At 46.4% G+C, this 18,849-nt stretch overlaps 1 protein-coding gene across 2 annotated transcripts in view; it reads left to right on the top strand.

The window, feature by feature from the left end:
* Positions 1–6: 6 nt before the first annotated feature.
* TTC38 (tetratricopeptide repeat domain 38) overlaps positions 7–18,849 on the top strand; it is a 70,841-nt gene continuing 51,998 nt past the window's right edge. The window contains exons 1-2 of one of the 2 annotated variants that reach the window (XM_063928878.1): positions 7–144; positions 1,981–2,058. In XM_063928878.1, the coding sequence (XP_063784948.1) occupies positions 115–144; positions 1,981–2,058 (108 nt within the window). In that variant the 5' untranslated portion in view covers positions 7–114. Of the gene's footprint in view, positions 145–207; positions 282–1,980; positions 2,059–18,849 lie in introns of those variants that run through there. The other variant, XM_063928879.1, reaches the window with a different exon arrangement.

Raw genomic sequence — 18,849 nt, 5'->3', positions numbered from 1 at the left:
GCCTCCTCCCTGCACAGGGCTGGGCTATGGGGGAATAACACAGCACACACTGTGCATGCTACATTATCAGTTGCACGGTCCTCCTGGTGCCTCTGCAATTACATTACACTAAACATGACCTCTGCCTACCTGAGAGACTGCAAGGTAGGTAGTTAGTGCAACCTACCTGCCATTGCATAGCATATATTGTGTAATGTTGTTAAATAGGTGGAAATAGTTGTATTTCCTTGCAGGAAGTGGATGTGGCAACAATAGCCTATAGCAGGCAGCAATAATGATAGGTAGGTTATTCCTACTTACCTCAGCGCGCTCATTACCTTCTCTCAGTTTCTCCTTGGCAGTATATACTTACTGTACATACTTACATACAGCACATCATGCCTAACTAGAGTCCTGACTTTCCGCCTGTGCTATGACTGGCCTCATTTCACCTCTCATTTCTATATACAAACCAAAACACATCTTATTAAATGTGACCCAATATTGCACTATATTCACACCGGCCGGAGAATATGACACAAAACAACAATAAAAAAAAGTATGTAACATGCAATTGATAATAAGAATAATACTAAACTATCCAGCCTCCTATAAGGGAGAGTCTTTAAATATTAAAGTTCTGCGTCTGGCCACCCAGCTTTTCAGATTCAAAGGAATTGCAAGTTATTTCATTTTATTATATACATTTTTGTATTGTTGTATTGTGTCGTATTCACCGGCCGGTGTGAATGTATTGTAATATTGGGTAACATTAAATAACCTGTTTTTGTATGCTTGGTATTGCGGTTTGTATGTTTGGTAATGGGGGATAATTACTCCCCAGCTGATATAAGCTTAAATAAATAAACAAGTATTTTAGAATTAACACACTCAGCGCCAGGTCCTATTCCTTTTTGCAATTTCTGTATATGCCTTCTGTAATTGTCATCTTTCAGCATCTGTGTCGTGCGCGTTCTGACGGCTACGTTTATTTTGTGTTATAATATCGTGTTGTACACCTGTGTGTGATTCCTTCAAATAGAGCACATCTAAATTGGTTGGATAATTTTGTGTGTATATATATATATAAAATTATTATCCTTTATATGGCGCCACAGCGCCTAACAAAGTACATAAACATATGAGCAAAACAAGAAAACGGCGACTTACAATACAAGACAGTGCAGGACAAGTACATGTTATATAAACATCGCTGCTTCAGGGTGGCAGAAACTGAGGCCTAGGTGTCGTTGTATGGAGTAGAAGATAGTCTAAAGGTGCATACATATGATATATTAAACTATAAAGCTAATTTTCCCCCTCCTGAGCGATATCCTTTACTATATCACCCAGTGTGTATAGAGCTGACGACGGCCGATGCACGGCCCCGCAGGTCGTTAATGACCCTCGGTGTTGGCCATAGATGCAGCTCAATTTGGACTCATCATTCAAAGCTGCATGTACAGCCCGGCCGTGGCATTATGTCACTGTGCGATATCGCACAGCGTGTCTGCCCACCGTCGGGTAGGCCGGGCTGGGACACACTAGGCGATGTCGCTGATGGAGCAAATCGCCTAGTGTGTATCATAAGGAAAAGCACGAGCGGAGAGGGTGCTGATTGTGAAAGTTTGCATTCTAAAGGGGAGCCTGAGCAGATAGACAGGGGGGACACAGATAGGGTAGACAGCTAGCAGATGGGGTGGAACAGAGGGTTAGGATGAGGAGATGAGAATTCCAGAGATGCATGTGTATTTATTATGGAATTGTGACAAGAATAGTGGTGGAAGGCAAGCTGTATTTGGCCCAGGTACTGGGTTATAGATATGAGAAAGGAGGGTGTGCTCCATCCATAAAGCCCAACTGATTTTTATATTATATATTTGGAGTATAAGAATACAAGTTTCTCTTGACACACGGGTTTTTCAGGGTTAGCAAGAACATGTCCAGCGTGCCAATAGCAAAGTATGTTTGTATATTTATGATGTGTTTATTACTTTGCAGGCCTGGAAGGATGATGGCATGCCCCTTTCTACTACCAGCAATGAAGCTTGCAAAATGTTTGATGCCACTTTATTTCAGGTAGTGCATGTTTGTTTGCAATGCATCCATGTTTCACTGTCACAGAGTATTTGTCTCATTTCGCCTGTGGGGTCCATATTTCACAGTCCAAATGTGTCCTTGTACCTCCTACACCACAAGGCAGAATGAATAGACGGGCGTCATCTCAGTTCTATACATAGACTATAAACTCAGCAAATTGCAAATATACAAATGCAGCATTTGGGAGGGATGGTGTTAATGCCATCTTCCCCAACGATGACCTTTGGTTCCTGGCTGAGCGTCAATTGGAGACAATAGTTTCTTAACATCCGTAATGCTGACTGAGACGTATTGCACATTTGCAGAAGAGGGGATATGGTTGTTAGGTCGACCACTGAAGGTTGACACGGTCATTAGGTCGACATGTACTAGGTCGACAGGTCAAAAGGTCGTCATGAGTTTTTCAAACAATTGTTTAAATTTTTGGGATTTTTTTTCCATACTTGACGATCCACGTGGACTACGATTGGAATGGTAACCTGTGCCGAGCGAAGCGATGCACCTTGCCCGAAGCATGGCGAGTGAACACGGCGCACTAATTGTGGTTCCCCGTCACTTTACGAAGAGAACAACACCAAAAAAAGTTCAAAAACTCATGTTGACCTTTTCACCTGTCGACCTTTTCACCTGTCGACCTATCACACATCGACCTAGTGCATGTCGACATAATGCCAATGTCGACCTTCAGTGGTCGACCTAATGACTGTCGACCTAAGTTGAGTCGACCCGACGACCCATACCCGCAGAAGAGACCAAGGTGTCTGTAAATTTTTATTTTCAAAATTACATTGTCGAGAATATTCTTCACTTTGTCGTCTACTCCCAAGGATGAGATTCAATCGTTCCGGAACCTCATGCACTGATACAACGTGGGTCGTCCGTCAATAAATCTGTGCTCACTTTTTTTTTTTTTCCACCCCCTCTCATAAAGATGGAATCAAAATCTAGCACTATTATCCTCATGTAATTACTGCAATGTTACCTTGCACGTAATTGAATATCCCCCTATGAAGAGACTGCTATCTTCATGGGTATCCGGATGATAGATTGGCAATGTTATGTTCGATATTTATTTATTAACCGCTTCTTATATAGCGCAACATATTCTGTTGCGCTTTACAATTTGAACAACAGTAATAAAACAGAACTGGGTAAAAACAAACAGACATAGAGGTAGGAGGGCCCTGCTCGTAAGCTTACAATCTATAGGGAAATAGGCATTGATACTACCTATTGGATAATGGTCCTGCCAGAATCCAAAGGTTCTTAATGGGCTGAATGATATGGCCACACAGCAATGTTGGCCAAAGGTCAGGAGGGTGTGAACGGGAAGAAAGACAAGATATGTGAGGTTATGTGTGGACCGTACAGAGAGGATGTGATTAGATGGGATGCATTAGATCGACAGTGCGTAAGGTCGACAGGTTCAAAAAGTCGACACACAAATTTTCGACAAATGTTTTTTAGGTTTGACACATGTCTTCTCAACATTTGATTGACTTATTATCCACGTGAAGATGTATTGGGAATAGAAACCTGTGGCGAGCAAAGTGGAATGAGCCACCGTGCCTGAAGCGTGGCGAGGGTACGTGTTTGTACGGATGGTGGTCACGTAATATGAAATATACCTGATTTGGCCCAAAACAATAAAACAAAAAGGGGTATCGCCCATTTCTGTGTTGACCACTGTCATGTCAATCTTCTGAGCCTGTTGACATTTTGTTTTTGTCGACCTATTTACTTTCCACCATAACATTATCTGATCTATTAATCCACACCCATCTTCATGTCGATTGGTGGTCTGGTATTATGGGCACAAAATAATTTTTAGGGAACACTTAGTTTAGATTTAAATACAGTTTTGCTGATGTTTATTTCTTATTTGACTTACTTGACATTCTTCCTGTATATTAGCTTGATAAACCCTAGCTTTTAATTGTCCAACTTCCTTGTCATTGACACAGACAGTGGAAGCTCTTCTGACTGTCCCCTTTGTGGTTAGACTATTTCATCACCGACTAGGAGGTCGGATGACGTTGACTGTAGTTTGTCAGCCTAGTACCCCTGGCACTCTCCTGGTCACAGTTGCATCCTACGCTCACGGCACAGTTTGGTTTCTGGGTTATACTTACACCCTATAGACCTGATTCAGAGCCACACACAGAGCGATGCACCTGCGATTGCGTTGTGTGTGCCTCCGAGGTGAATATTTGCGTATCTACGGATCTGCAGAGCTATTTAAAGTCGCACGGAAGTCAGGCAGATCTCCACATGCGGCTTAATGGGAGCAACTGGGCGGCATGTGGCATTGGTAATCAGCGCAAGATTGCCGTGGGCGTGCAGTAATAATCGTGGGCTATACACAGGTGAGTGTATGCAAAGATGCTGCAATGTCAGATGCTTTGCTCTAAATCAGACCTTCTGTGTGTAATTCCCATCTGTGAAAGCTGCTCTACAGGTATCTGTTAGCACTGGTAGACTCTGATGCTGTGCCGGAGTCTACTGCACCTGCGCAGGTCTCCGGGGAAATGGCACAGTGGCCAGTTTCCCACTGCACATACGCAAAGCGCCAGGAAAAATGTGGCGCTGCTGATGTGAGACTCCGGAGAGGTGAGTATTGAAGAAATGGGTGTATGGTGTGGGTCCCCCTGGACTCGGGGGGCCCATGTTATTTAAAGTCTTTAAAATGATAGAAGCTGGTTACTGTTGGCAACTGCACCAGTTTGTCTCACAATGGTTTGATACAGCTCCCCTTAAGAGAATGTGTTTCGCCCACAGAACCAGCTATTTCCTGCGTACCATTCTCTACACTTGCGTGCTGCCACGTAAAGCCGTTTTTAAAACCTGTTATACGGGAAGATATTCAGGAGGGGACTGTAGACACTGTCGAGACATTATGGGTAGAAATTGCTTGCGGGGAAAAAGGAATAAAAAAGTTAGTATTGGGTGTATGCTATAGGCCGCCTGGTATCAACGTATCTGATTAGGAATTGTTACTAAAGCAAATTGAAAGAGCAGCAGGAGTAGGAGACATAGTAGTGATGGGAGATTTTAACTATCCAGAGATAAACTGGAAAAACGATTCATGTGATACTGGTAGGGGTAACATGTTTTTAAACACACTTAATGATAACTACTTAGTTCAACTAATTAAGGAACCAACTAGGTACAATGCAATCTTAGACCTGGTATTAACAAACAATGGGGATTTGGTATCAGGTATTATAGTAGGGGAACCCATAGGAAACAGCGACCACAATATGGTCACATTCAATATCCGTTTTCATAAACAGCCCTATACTGGCTCAACTAGGACTCTAAACTTTAGCAAAGCGAATTTTGAAAAGATGAGGGTATTTTTCAGGGATATTGAATGGGAAGGTTTGTTTTTAGGAAAAAATACTACGGAGAGATGGGAGGTACTAAAATTCCTGCTAGCTAAAAATACACTCAAATTTATTCCTACGAGCAGCAAAAAAAGGAATAAAAATCATAAACCGATGTGGCTTAACAAAAAGATAAAGAAACTTATGGGCAAGAAAAGGCGAGCATTTAAAAAATACAAATCTGACGGGGAAGCAGAGTCATTTCAGCACTATAAGGAATGTAACAAAATATGCAAAAAGGAAATAAGAGCGGCTAAAGTAGAAACTGAAAAACTAGTAGCAAAGGAAAGCAAAGCGAATCCCCAAAAATTCTTTAAATACATTAATAGCAAGAGATTAAAGAAGGAGAGTATAGGCCATTTAAAAGACAAGTTGGGAGTCTTAAGCTAAAATGATAATGACATAGCGGACACACTAAATGAGTTTTTTTCAACAGTATTTACTAGAGAGGACCCAATTCAGGGACTAACACATAATCTCAATAATGAGAATATCCCACTGATAGGTACTTATTTAAGCGAGGAAGTAGTCTGTGACCGATTAAAACATTTAAAGATTAATAAGTCACCAGGTCCCGATGGTATTCACCCAAGGGTTCTAATGGAGCTTCACTCTGAACTTGCAAAACGGCTATTTTTTTTTTTTTTAAACTCTTTATTTATACCAGGAGAGACAAAAAGTATACAAAACAAATTCAATTGTACAATACAAGGTGAAAACCAGTCTCCGTGGAGGGGTTTTTTTTTCCAAATTTTTTTTTCAGTTTACAGATAAACAAACAAAGAAGTCCCGCAAGAGGGGACCCATTACAAAGGAGAAAGAAACAGGGGGGAGCAAAGGGGAGATAAAATAGGGGGGAAACAGGGGGAAAGTTGAAAAGGACAAGCTCAGAAGCAAAAGACAAGGCCTATCTAGGCCATGAGGGGAAAAGTATATCCAAGATAACTATATATGATGCATAAACATACCAACATAGATATAGGTATACGGGTCAAGAACTGTCGAATAATGAGAAGAGGCGGATGAAGCCCAGAGGGAGGATCCAGAAACAGTATGGCTAGATATATACAGGAGGCATGAACAAAGGAATATGTCGCACATCAGTGTGGGGGAGACATCATGAGCAACCAGGGGCCCCAAACGAGTTAAAATTTATGGGGACAGTCATGTAGACAATAGGTGATCTTCTCCATATTAGCCACGAACCAAATATAATTATTCAGGGCAGGGATAGTAGGAGCAGCGGACGCCTTCCAATTTTTAGCGATTAAAGATTTAGCAGCCACAAAAATATGGGAAAACAATTTATTAAGGAGAGGGTCAAGGTCTGGAAATGGCCTAGCCAATAAAAATACCCACGGGTCCAGTACAAGTCCTAAGCCAGAGAGGGATTTCAGTATGTCAAGCACTTTATTCCAGAACCGGGCTATATGCGGACAAGTCCACCATATATGGAAAAGAGTTCCCCGCTGACCACATCCTCGCCAACAAACAGGAGTAGCAGAAGGAAACAACCTAGACAATTGTCCGGGGTGTAGTACCACCGATAATATAATGCGTTAAACAAAACTCTAAGGTGGGGGATCAAAATGGAGCCAATTTTTTTGTAATATGAAGCCGAGAAGCCATCAGGGCCTGGGGCTTTAGAGGATTTAAAGTTCCTCAGGACGGCAGCAATCTCCTCGTCGGTTATATCCTTATTCAGCTCCAAGGAGTCGAGTTCAGACAGCCGAGGGAGATCGGCCCTACGCATAAGTTCTGAAATTAAAACATCCGGGAGACCAGGACCCGAGGGGGCTGAGTCTAAGTTATAGAGTTTAGCATAATAGTCTCGAAACACCCTATTTATGGCATCCGGGTTATGCGTCACTTCGCCAGAGTCAGCAGTCACAGCCAAAATATTATTCCGTGACCGCTGTGCTCTGAGACGGGATGCCAAGAGTCTATCGGCTTTGTCTCCCTTCTCATAGAAGGACTGATTAAGCTTCCGGAGAGTCTTCGCCGTATGCTCTGACAGGGAGAGCGAGATCGCAGATCTCGCTTCCAGCAAAGCCTCTAAGTTTGCAGGGGTAGGGGACAATTTATGTAGTCTCTCAAGGTTCTGGAGATTGGTAGATAGTGAAAGGAAACTAGTTTCCTGAGTCTTTTTGAACCAAGAGGCCTGGCTAATCAAATGGCCACGTAGGACAGCCTTATGAGCTTCCCATAAGGTAATAGGCGAAATCTCCGGGAGGTCATTAAGTAGAAAATAGTCCGTGAGACAACACTTAATCTGGTCAGTGACTTCCGGACTATGCAACAAGGAATCATTCAACCTCCAAGAGGCGGGGGGGGGGGCAATGGACTGGAGATCGACAGATACCGGGCAATGGTCAGACCATATCATAGGATGTATACTAGTAGATTTTAATTTAGAGGATAGATCCCGGCTGAGTAGGATCATGTCTATCCTGGAATAGGACTTGTGGACAGGGGAATAAAAAGTATAGTCCCTAGTTAGGGGATCCGTCAACCTATATGAGTCAAAAAGTAGGTGAAGTTTCAAAAGTTCTGACAGCACAAGAGATGCCGAGGTCGAGCGTTTAGGGTTAGAAGATGAAGGAGAAGAAGGGGAGGGCCTATCCAATGAAGCGTCAAGAACCTCATTAAAGTCTCCTGCTACTATAAGCTCACCCTTACAAAGTCTGGCTAGATGTGAATTCAAGCTTCTAAAGAAGGTGGCCTGGTTTTGGTTCGGAGCATAGACATTAACAAGAGTACAAAGGATATTATTTAGCTTCCCAATAAGAATGAGCCATCTACCAGATTTATCCACATGACTGTCCAAAAACTCGAACGTAAGGTGGGCGGCTAACAAGATGGAGACCCCTCTCTTTTTATGTGTGGCATCACAGGCATGAAAGGTAAGGGGGTAGGATTTAGACTTTAAATCAGGATGAAGGGATTTCTTAAAGTGAGTTTCCTTTAAAAAAACGATATCCCCTTTAGCCTGCTTAAGGGAGAGAAAAAGCTTGGTGCGTTTGGTGGGGCTGTTCAAACCTTTAACATTATGTGAGTATATTCTAAGAGCCATGACAACCGAGATTTCGGAACGCTTCACCTCCTCCCTCCGGACTCCACAGCTCCGCTGCAACCTGAAACAAAAATTTCAGAAACAGACATGGCAAACGGCATATATCCTTACACCCCTGAACAAGAAAAAAGAGATAGAGGGACAAGAGAGACAAGAGTCGAGAAAAGTAGGAAAGAATGGAAGGTTGGAGACCAGAAAAAAATCACATCTGGTCTAACGTGCCGGTCAGGAATAGACAGAGAAAGGTCACTAAGTGACAACAACCGGACTCGGGTATAACACCCTACAGAGGGGACGCGGCCCGGCCGGGCCAGGTGCATCTTGGACGATGGACCCCAACTATCATGCATCCCGAGTCCAGGGACCTATGTTGCAGGGAGCTAAAATGGGACAAACTTCCTAAATACCACTACCAGAAAAGGTAGCCGGTAACACATAAGTAACTACCCAGGGCCTAAACGTAGATCACCTCAGGCGAGCTATAGAACCAACGAACAATAAAACGAAAAAAACGTCAGAACCAGTACAAAGAGGTTCAGTGCCCGTAAGGGGAGTCCCAGCCCACCATCTCCCCCAAATGTACGTATACAGAGGGAAGAACTGAAAGCCTACAGACATGAGTTAGATACTGGGGGGACAAAGCTGGTAGACGTGGTGGAAAAAGAGAAAGGTTACAGTTTCACTACATATACATGCGCAGAAACAACAAAGTACAAGATTAAACAATAAGTCAACACATAAGGCTTCAACTAGGAGGGCCAACAGAGGCAGATTTCCGTGTAGAGGGCACTCTCGTCCAGTCCCTATTCAAGGACCGTCTGGGGGTGGCAATCAACTCTGTGGGAGATATCTCGGCCGTCCGCTGCGGAGTCTCAGACAGGGCCGGAGGAGGAGAGAGGCCCAAGGTGTGTAAGAGTCCTTTAGCTTCGGCCAGATCCCTAGCCGAGTGGAGGCGATTATGATGCCACACCAGAATGCGAAAGGGGAAGCCCCATCTATAACGGAAGCCATTGTCCCGAAGTGCTGAAGTAATGGGTCTGAACTCCTTTCTTTTAAGCAGGGTGGCGGGAGCAATATCCTGAAATATTTGGAGAGTGCCCCAAGAATTCCAGTTTGGAGAGCTTCCGGGCCTCTCTAAGAATGTCCTCCTTGGTCGTATAATAATGGCAACAAAGAATAACGTCCCTGGGTTGAGCCGAATCTTGGGAGCGACGGCGGAGAGCCCTATGAGCCCGATCCAATAAAAGTTGGTCTTCTGGAAGTGAAGGCGAGAGGTGCCCAAACAACTTCTTAAGGTAATCGTGCAGGGATGTCATATCGACGTCCTCCGGGACCCCTCTGACGCGAAGATTGTTACGTCGCGCCCTATTGTCTTGATCCTCTTGACACTCCAGGATTACCTGCATCTCCTGTTTTAGGCCCTGAATTTCGTCACCCATGCCTTGTTGGAAGGTGACCACTTCATCCATTTTAGACTCTAAGTGGTCCGTTCTGTCTCCAAGGTCGGTAACGTCGGCCTTAAGAGAGGCAATCGCCGTGTGCACCTCCGCCTGCACCGCCTGCATGGATTCCTCGTCTCCTGAATCTCGCGGAAAAGCATATGTAGGTCTTTCCGAGTCAACGGGGAGTGAACTGAGTCTTCAGAATCCGAAATATCAGGTAGCGAGGGAGCTCCCGCGCCCGGTGACTTAGTATTCGAGTAAGCAAACTTTTTTAGGCTCTGGCCCAGGTCCGCTCCATGTTGATTTTTGTTACCTCTGGGCATGGTGGGAAATATGGGTAGATTGACCTAATAAGATCACTGCATTACAGAACTAGAAAAGTCCCGGTAGTAGGAAAAATACGCTGCAGCGATTATGACATAAATAGCGGTGAGAGAAGGTCCCAGGACTCAGGGCACGTTTCCATTGATCACATTGTAGGAAAAATAGGTTCACTCAGGCAGCTGAAATCAAACAACAGAATCCGCCAGTAGATGGAGCTCCAGCTTCAGTTATCATAGGTGAAACAAGACAAGACAGCCAGGGCAAGGCAGAGACATAATAGGGGTTCCCCCAGTATTAGGGCAGCGATCTCTGGGGGGTCCCCCCCGATCTCCGTCTGATGTGAGTCAGCTTCCCGGGATGAGAGAGTGGGGGGACAGACACAGGTGGCCACAGAGCACAGAGATGTGCCAATTCACGCCTTTAAACTGATCCCCACTGCATATAACTACTATTCAATACCTGCAGGGGAACTTGAGGCAGGGCCCAGTGGGTGGTGGGTCCCGGCCACGGACCAGCCAGAAGCCAGGGCACCCCACCTCCCCCACCGTCTGCTGAGGGATGCAGAAGTTTTCCTGGCCCTGAACAAATATGGCCGCCGGCGTCCTAATGAGGCCAGGTTTATCCCCAGCGAGGTCCCAGATAGGGTGTAGTACGGGTGACCGGCGGTCTCCTGACCGCCGGTCACCTTACCGACGCCGGGATCCCGGCGGGGAGGGGCGAGTGCAGCAAGCCCCTTGCGGGCTCGCTGCGCTCGCCACGCTGCGGGCTCGGTGGCGACCTGCGGTCGCCACGGGTTCTATTCCCACTCTATGGGTGTCGTGGACACCCACGAGTGGAAATAGTCCCTGTTGGTCGGCATGCCGACCATCGGGATAGTGAGCCGTCGGGCTCACGGAGGAGGTCATGTGACTGTCGGTCAGCCGACCGGCGGTCACATGACTACCACCCCCCAGATATGCTAGCTGCCTGGAGAACTGCGGCGGCGGGAGAGGAGGGCAGAGGAGAGCAAGCCCCGTCTGATGTAACGGCGGCGGCCGCTCACGGAGACCCGCGGCGGCCGCCGCCGCAGCTACTACACTCCGCGCAGCACTGGACGGGAACAACCCGCCGCACTCACCCGGTCACGGAGCCCGCCGGTCAGCTTCGGAGGTCCCTCCAGCGCTCCTGAAAGCCGCAGTCAGGTTGCGATAGGGAGCCGGGCACAAATGGAGGCTGCAGCCAGGGTGAGTCTTTGCGGGAAGCAATATGATGTCCGCGGCGGGGTCCATCCTGTCCGGGTCCCAGCTGAAATTTAGTCCCCGGCTTCAGACAGGCGCGCAGGCCCCAACCCGCAGGGAGGCAGGAGGCCCCCCCCCCCCGGCTCTGGGACCCGAAACACCAATTACAGGGGGGACCAGGGCAAGAGGCAGCAAGTGATGTGTTTCAGATAACGGCTGAAACAAGGCTGTTTATGGGCGTTTTATAGACAGAGGCCTGGAGCTCCTCACAAACAACAGCCGTCCAGCTTGCCAGCCAGGCCACACCGCAAAACGGCTATTTTTGATCTTTAAGGATTCAGTAATATCAGGTATGGTACCCAAAGACTGGCGTATAGCGGAAGTAGTGCCTATATTCAAAAAGGGAAGTAAAGCTGAACCAGGTAATTATAGACCAGTTAGTCTTACATCTATAGTGGGGAAAGCATTGGAAGGTATTCTAAGAGATAGTGGCCCTCATTCCGAGTTGATCGGTCGCAAGGCGAATTTAGCAGAGTTACACACGCTAAGCCTACGCCTACTGGGAGTGTATCTTAGCTTCTTAAAATTGCGACCGATGTATTCGCAATATTGCGATTACAAACTACTTTGCAGTTTCTGAGTAACTTCAACCTTACTCTGCCTGTGCGATCAGTTCAGTGCTTGTCGTTCCTGGTTTGACGTCACAAACACACCCAGCGTTCGCTCAGACACTCCCCCGTTTCTCCAGCCACTCCTGCGTTTTTTCCAGGAACGGTAGCGTTTTCATCCACACGCCCATAAAACGCCGTGTTTCCGCCCAGTAACACCCATTTCCTGTCAATCACATTACGATCGCCGGAGCGATGAAAAAGCCGTGAGTAAAAATACTATCTTCATTGTTAAATTACTTGGCGCAGTCACAGTGCGAATATTGCGCATGCGTACTAAGCGGATTTTCATTGCGATGCAATGAAAAATACCGAGCGAACGACTCGGAATGAGGGCCCGTATTCAGAAGTTCCTTGAAGTCAATAAGGTCATTAAAAGGAATCAACATGCGTTTATGAAGGACAGATCCTGTCAAACCAAAATTACTTGGCTTTTATGAAACAGTAAGCGCAAACCTAGATTAGGGTAAAGAGGTGGATGTAATCTTTTTAGATTTTGCCAAAGCATTCGACACTGTACCACACATGAGACTTATCTACAAGCTACAAGAATCAGGGCTTGGAAGCACAATATGCACTTGGGTCAAAAACTGGTTAGATAATAGGGAGCAGCGCGTTGTGGTTAATGGATCTTTTTCAACTTGGACTGAAGTGCTAAGTGGTGTGCCGCAAGGCTCAGTATTAGGACCGCTATTGTTCAATATTTTCATTAACGACCTAACAGAAGGTCTAGAGAGCATTATGTCAATTTTTGCAGATGATACCAAATTGTGTAAAGTTTTAAATGCGGAGGGGGATGCTGAGTCGCTTCAGAACGACTTAGTTAAATTAGAAGCTTGGGCAGCGAAATGGAGAATGCGCTTCAATACAGACAAGTGTAAGGTGGTAACAAGAACAAAAATAACACCTACCTACTAAATGGGGTAAAATTAGGGGATTCTGTACTGGAAAAGGACTTAGGTGTCCTCATAGATAGCAAACTAAGCAGTAGTACCCAAAGTAGGACTGCAGCAAAGAAGGCTTTATGCATAAAACGGGGAATTGATGCTAGGGACGAGAGTATTATACTCCCGTTATATAAATCACTTGTGAGGCCACACCTTGAATACTGTGTACAATTCTGGGCACCTTACTACAAAAAGGATATCCTGGAGCTAGAAAAGGTTCAAAGGCGGGTGACCAAACTAATTAAGGGTATGGAGACGCTGGAATACGAGGAAAGGCTTGCAGGACTAGGCATGTTTACACTGGAAAAGAGGAGATTAAGAGGGGACATGATCAACATTTACAAATATATAAGGGGACAATATACAGATCTTGCGCAGGACCTGTTTTTGGTTAGATCAACACAGAGAACTCGTGGACACTCGCTCAGGTTAGAGGAGAGGAGATTCCGCACAATACGGCGTAAAGGCTTTTTTACGGTAAGGACGATACGTGTTTGGAATTCCCTGCCTGAGGGAGTTGTAATGGCCAACTCAGTCAACACCTTTAAGAATGGGTTAGATAAATTCCTAATGGATAAGGATATCCAGGGTTACGGGGCATAGTCACGCACTATAGTTATTATAAAAAAGAGGGGTAAAACGTAACTGCAGTCATCAACTTCAGTCAAAATTTAATACAAAATAATCGTGCATAGGAGACAACAAATAGGTTGAACTCGATGGACAATTGTCTTTTTTCAACGTTAGATACTATGTTACTATGATTGGCTGATGAAATGTATGCATTAACAAGAAGGTGTATCTAATAATGTGATCTCAGAGCATATGGGTCAGTTCTGCTACAGTGGGGGGGGTTGGTCCACACCCCCTAATCTACATAAATTATAAGATGCCACACAACTGTGATTGAATACAATACACACTCCACAATGCAAATGTAGGTGCACTTCAGACACTCGGGGGCTGAAACAGTTATATGTCATCTGCCATTGACTGTTCACGTTGTGCATTTATCTGCCTGTTGTGGTAGGCTGGTTCTCCTCTCCCCGCCATAGGCTGCAAGCAGAATCCGCCTTCTCTGCGGTAACGCATGAAGCCTACGCTGTCACGATCCGGGTATCTGGACGCCATTTCTTACCCATCAGATGCCTCCTAAGGCTGGCTCAGCGCTCCAGGACCGGATCCCATCTGTTATCCTAATGTTCACATTCCTGCATCCTCTCCTGTCTCTCTGAGACGCTGTCACAGTAACGCCTTATTACATCTGGCATGGCGTCTCCCGCGGCCTCCGCCGCCGTCCCTGAGCTTCTGCATGCAGAGTGTCAGAGTGGCGATTACGTCAGCCGCGGCCTCCGCTGTGTCCGCGTGGTTGGATGTGCACTTGTCAGCCTGGCGTCTCCTGTCTCCAGTGGCCGGCGCCGCCATTACTGTTTTCATTACCACATGGATTACAAACCAAACTTCCCTCCAAGTGTCTGCATGGGCGCAGCCATCTTGGATTCTGTCAGCTGATCATTTCCTCCAATCTGTTGTCAGTATTGTTAATCTGCATAATTGCCTAGCCAATCCCTTCCTTGCTGCAGGTATAAATACACTGTGCCTGAGCAAGGAAGGCGTCAGTGCTTTGGTTGTCAAACCTAGTTCCTGTTTGTCTCTCTCCTGTGATTGTCTTCCAGGTTCCAGCTCCTGTCTCAAGACTTCCACCATAGAGACCCGCACCAGCATTCCACCTGCGGTGTAGCCTGACTCTCCAATCCATTGTGGATTCATCTGTTTCCAGCTACAACATTACCTGCTTCCAGCTCAGCTTCCAGCAGAGTACAGCTTCCCTTAAAGGGCCGGTGTCCTTTCTACACTTTACCACTCTCCACCGGTATTATTATTTCTCCGCTCTCAAGTTCTACATTTCAGTTCATATTTCATCGCTCCCAAGTTCATTTATTATTTAACTGGTTCCAGCCAGTATCCACTCCGTGCTAACAACAGTCTGGTTCCAGCCAGTATCCACAGCAGCTGTTTTATCTTCAGCAACCCAGCTTTCCCTGGAACACCAGCTGGCACAATCCTGGGTTATCTCCATTGCTACAGTCGGGCCTGGTAAGGACTTTCCATCTAGAAGATCATAAGAACTATCTCACACTACCAGTGCCCTGTGGCTCCTGCCATCCTGTAGTACCCAGGAACTGTATTTATTCTTTGCTGACTTTTACGTTTTCTTTTACTGCTGCTGTGTTGCGGAGTTGTCATAATAAACATCATTGACTTTTATCCAAGTTGTCGTGGTCACGCCTTCGGGCAGTTATTATTCATGTTACTTACATGTCCAGGGGTCTGATACAACCTCCCAGGTTCCGGTACATCTCAGCCCCTACAACTGAGGCTGCCTCCCGTCAGCTCAGGCCCTCAGTTGTGACAGTAAGCACTGACCTAATGAATCCAGCCGGAGACCAGGATCAAGCGGCCAGGCCGATGCAAGAACTGGCAGCCCGACTAGAACATCAGGAGGCTGCACAGGGCCACATCATCCGCTGTCTCCAGGATCTCTCTACTCGGCTGGATGGGATTCAGACAACTCTCCGTGGATCAGGCGCGTCTGGTGCGTCAACCACAGTGACTCCAGCTATAACCCCACCCACCTTACCCATTTCTGCTCCACGTCTTCATCTTCCAACGCCAGCAAAATTTGACGGATCTCCAAGATTCTGCAGGGGATTTCTCAACCAGTGTGAGATTCAGTTTGAGCTACAACCTGGCAATTTTCCCAGTGACCGTACAAAAATTGCCTACATTATTTCTCTTCTCAGTGGCTCAGCCCTTGATTGGGCATCACCGTTATGGGAGAGGTCCGACACCCTGCTATCTTCCTACACTGCCTTCGTGTCAACATTCAGGCGCATCTTCGACGAGCCAGGCCGGGTAACCTCAGCTTCATCCGAGATTCTCCGTTTACGCCAGGGGTCACGTACTGTAGGACAATATCTGATACAGTTCCAGATCCTGGCATCCGAACTGGCATGGAACGACGAGGCCCTGTATGCTGCATTCTGGCATGGCTTATCTGAGCGTATTAAAGATGAGTTAGCTACCAGAGACTTACCTTCTAAGTTAGATGAGCTAATCTCACTCTGCACGAAAGTTGATTTACGTTTCAGAGAGAGAGCAACTGAGCGTGGAAGATCATCTGCTCCAAAATCTTCTGCTCCTCCTCCTCGTCAACTGTCACCATCTAAAGATGAGCCCATGCAACTTGGCCGTTCCCGTTTAACTCCTGCTGAGCGCCGAAGACGTCTCTCCGAGTTTCTCTGTCTCTATTGTGCAGCTCCGTCTCACACCATTAATGCCTGTCCCAAACGTCCGGGAAACTCCAAATCCTAGCTCGCCAAGGAGAGGGCCGGCTAGGAGTAATGATCTCCTCTCCATCTCCTCAAGATTGTAATCTCCCAGTCTCGCTTCAAGTTGCTCAACGTTATCGGAACGTCATTGCCCTCCTTGATTCCGGAGCAGCTGGGAACTTTATTACCGAAGCCTATGTTAAACGGTGGTCCCTACCCACCGAGAGACTTCCTTCGTCCATTTCTTTAACTGCCGTGGATGGCAGCAAAATTTTTGATGCAGTCATTTCTTTAAGGACTCTACCAGTTCATCTGAGAGTGGGAGTTCTTCATTCCGAACTTATTTCTTTTTTAGTGATTCCAAGAGCCACACATCCTGTGGTCCTGGGCCTTCCATGGCTCCGTCTTCACAATCCTACAATTGATTGGACGACTACGCAAATCCTGGCATGGGGTTCCTCCTGTGCTGAGACATGTTTGTTTGTTTAAAGTATTGCCTGTCTGTTCTTCCTCCCCCAGGTCGTCTGATGTTCCACCTCCTCCATATCAAGATTTCACGGATGTGTTCAGTAAAGCTTCTGCTGATATCCTTCCTCCTCATAGAGAATGGGACTGTCCGATTGATCTCGTTCCAGGGAAGGTTCCACCTCGAGGCCGAACTTATCCGTTGTCTCTGCCTGAGACGCATTCTATGGAGGAATATATTAAAGAGAACCTAGCAAAGGGGTTCATTCGACCTTCTTCTTCTCCAGCCGGCGCAGGCTTCTTTTTTGTAAAAAAGAAAGATGGTGGTCTGCGGCCGTGCATCGACTACAGAGGTTTGAACGACATTACCATCAAGAACCGTTATCCTTTACCCCTGATTACTGAGCTCTTTGACAGAGTTAGCGGAGCTACCATCTTTACAAAGCTGGACTTGCGAGGTGCATACAATCTCATCCGGATCCGTGAGGGTGACGAGTGGAAGACCGCCTTTAACACCCGTGACGGACATTATGAGTACCTCGTCATGCCCTTCGGATTGAGCAATGCTCCAGCTGTCTTCCAGCATTTTGTCAATGAGATCTTCAGAGACATTCTATACCGTCATGTCGTGGTCTATCTAGACGATATCCTCATTTTTGCCAACGATTTAGAGGAACATCGTTTTTGGGTTAAAGAGGTTCTGTCCCGTCTCCGTGTCAATCATCTCTATTGCAAATTAGAAAAATGCGTCTTTGAAGTCAAGTCCATTCCGTTTCTAGGGTACATTGTGTCCGGTTCCGGACTAGAGATGGATCCTGAGAAACTACAAGCAATCCAAAATTGGCCGGTACCCTTAACCCTCAAAGGGGTCCAGAGGTTCTTAGGGTTCGCCAACTATTACCGAAAGTTTATACGAGACTTTTCCACCATTGTGGCGCCTATTACTGCTTTCACTAAGAAGGGTGCTAACCCGTCCAAGTGGTCTGAAGAAGCCATGCAAGCATTTCATCTTTTAAAACAAAGGTTCATCTCTGCGCCTGTTCTGAAACAGCCTGACATCGACTCTCCTTTCATCTTAGAGGTGGATGCCTCCTCCGTTGGAGTAGGAGCGGTGTTATCTCAGAGGGCTAAAGATGGCCTTTTACACCCTTGCAGTTTCTTCTCCCGGAAGTTCTCCCCAGCTGAGCGCAACTATGCCATTGGCGACCAGGAGTTGCTAGCCATCAAGCTCGCTCTAGAAGAGTGGAGGTATCTGTTGGAGGGAGCTTCTCATTCAATCACCATACTTACAGACCACAAGAACCTTTTATACCTGAAGGGCGCACAATGTCTCAACCCTCGTCAGGCCAGATGGGCACTTTTCTTTTCCAGGTTCGACTTTAAACTCCAGTTCTGTCCGGGCTCTCAGAATCGCAAGGCCGATGCCCTTTCCCGCTCATGGGAGCAAGAAAATGAGTCAGAGTCTTCAGACAAGCATCCTATTATAAATCCGTTGGCATTCTCCACGGTAGGGATGGACTCTACGCCCCCATCAGGGAAAAGTTTTGTGAAGCCGATGCTAAGGAAGAAGCTCATGCATTGGGCCCATGCTTCCCGTTTTGCCGGACATACAGGTATCCAAAAAACCCTGGAGTTTATCTCTAGGTCCTATTGGTGGCCAACTCTGAAAAAGGACATCTTGGAGTTTATTGCATCTTGCCCAAAGTGTGCCCAACATAAAGTATCCCGCCAGTCGCCTGCGGGGCAACTGGTTCCACTATCCGTTCCCCGTCGACCATGGACCCACTTGTCGATGGATTTCATTACAGACTTACCCATGTGCAACAAGTTCAATACCATCTGGGTGGTAGTTGACCGGTTCACCAAGATGGCACACTTCATTCCTCTCACCGGTCTTCCGTCAGCTTCCAAGTTGG

The sequence above is a fragment of the Pseudophryne corroboree genome, chromosome 6 (genome assembly GCF_028390025.1).
Source record: "Pseudophryne corroboree isolate aPseCor3 chromosome 6, aPseCor3.hap2, whole genome shotgun sequence".
In the NCBI taxonomy this organism is placed as follows: Eukaryota; Metazoa; Chordata; class Amphibia; order Anura; family Myobatrachidae; genus Pseudophryne; species Pseudophryne corroboree.
This window is presented reverse-complemented; position numbering and strand designations above follow the sequence as displayed.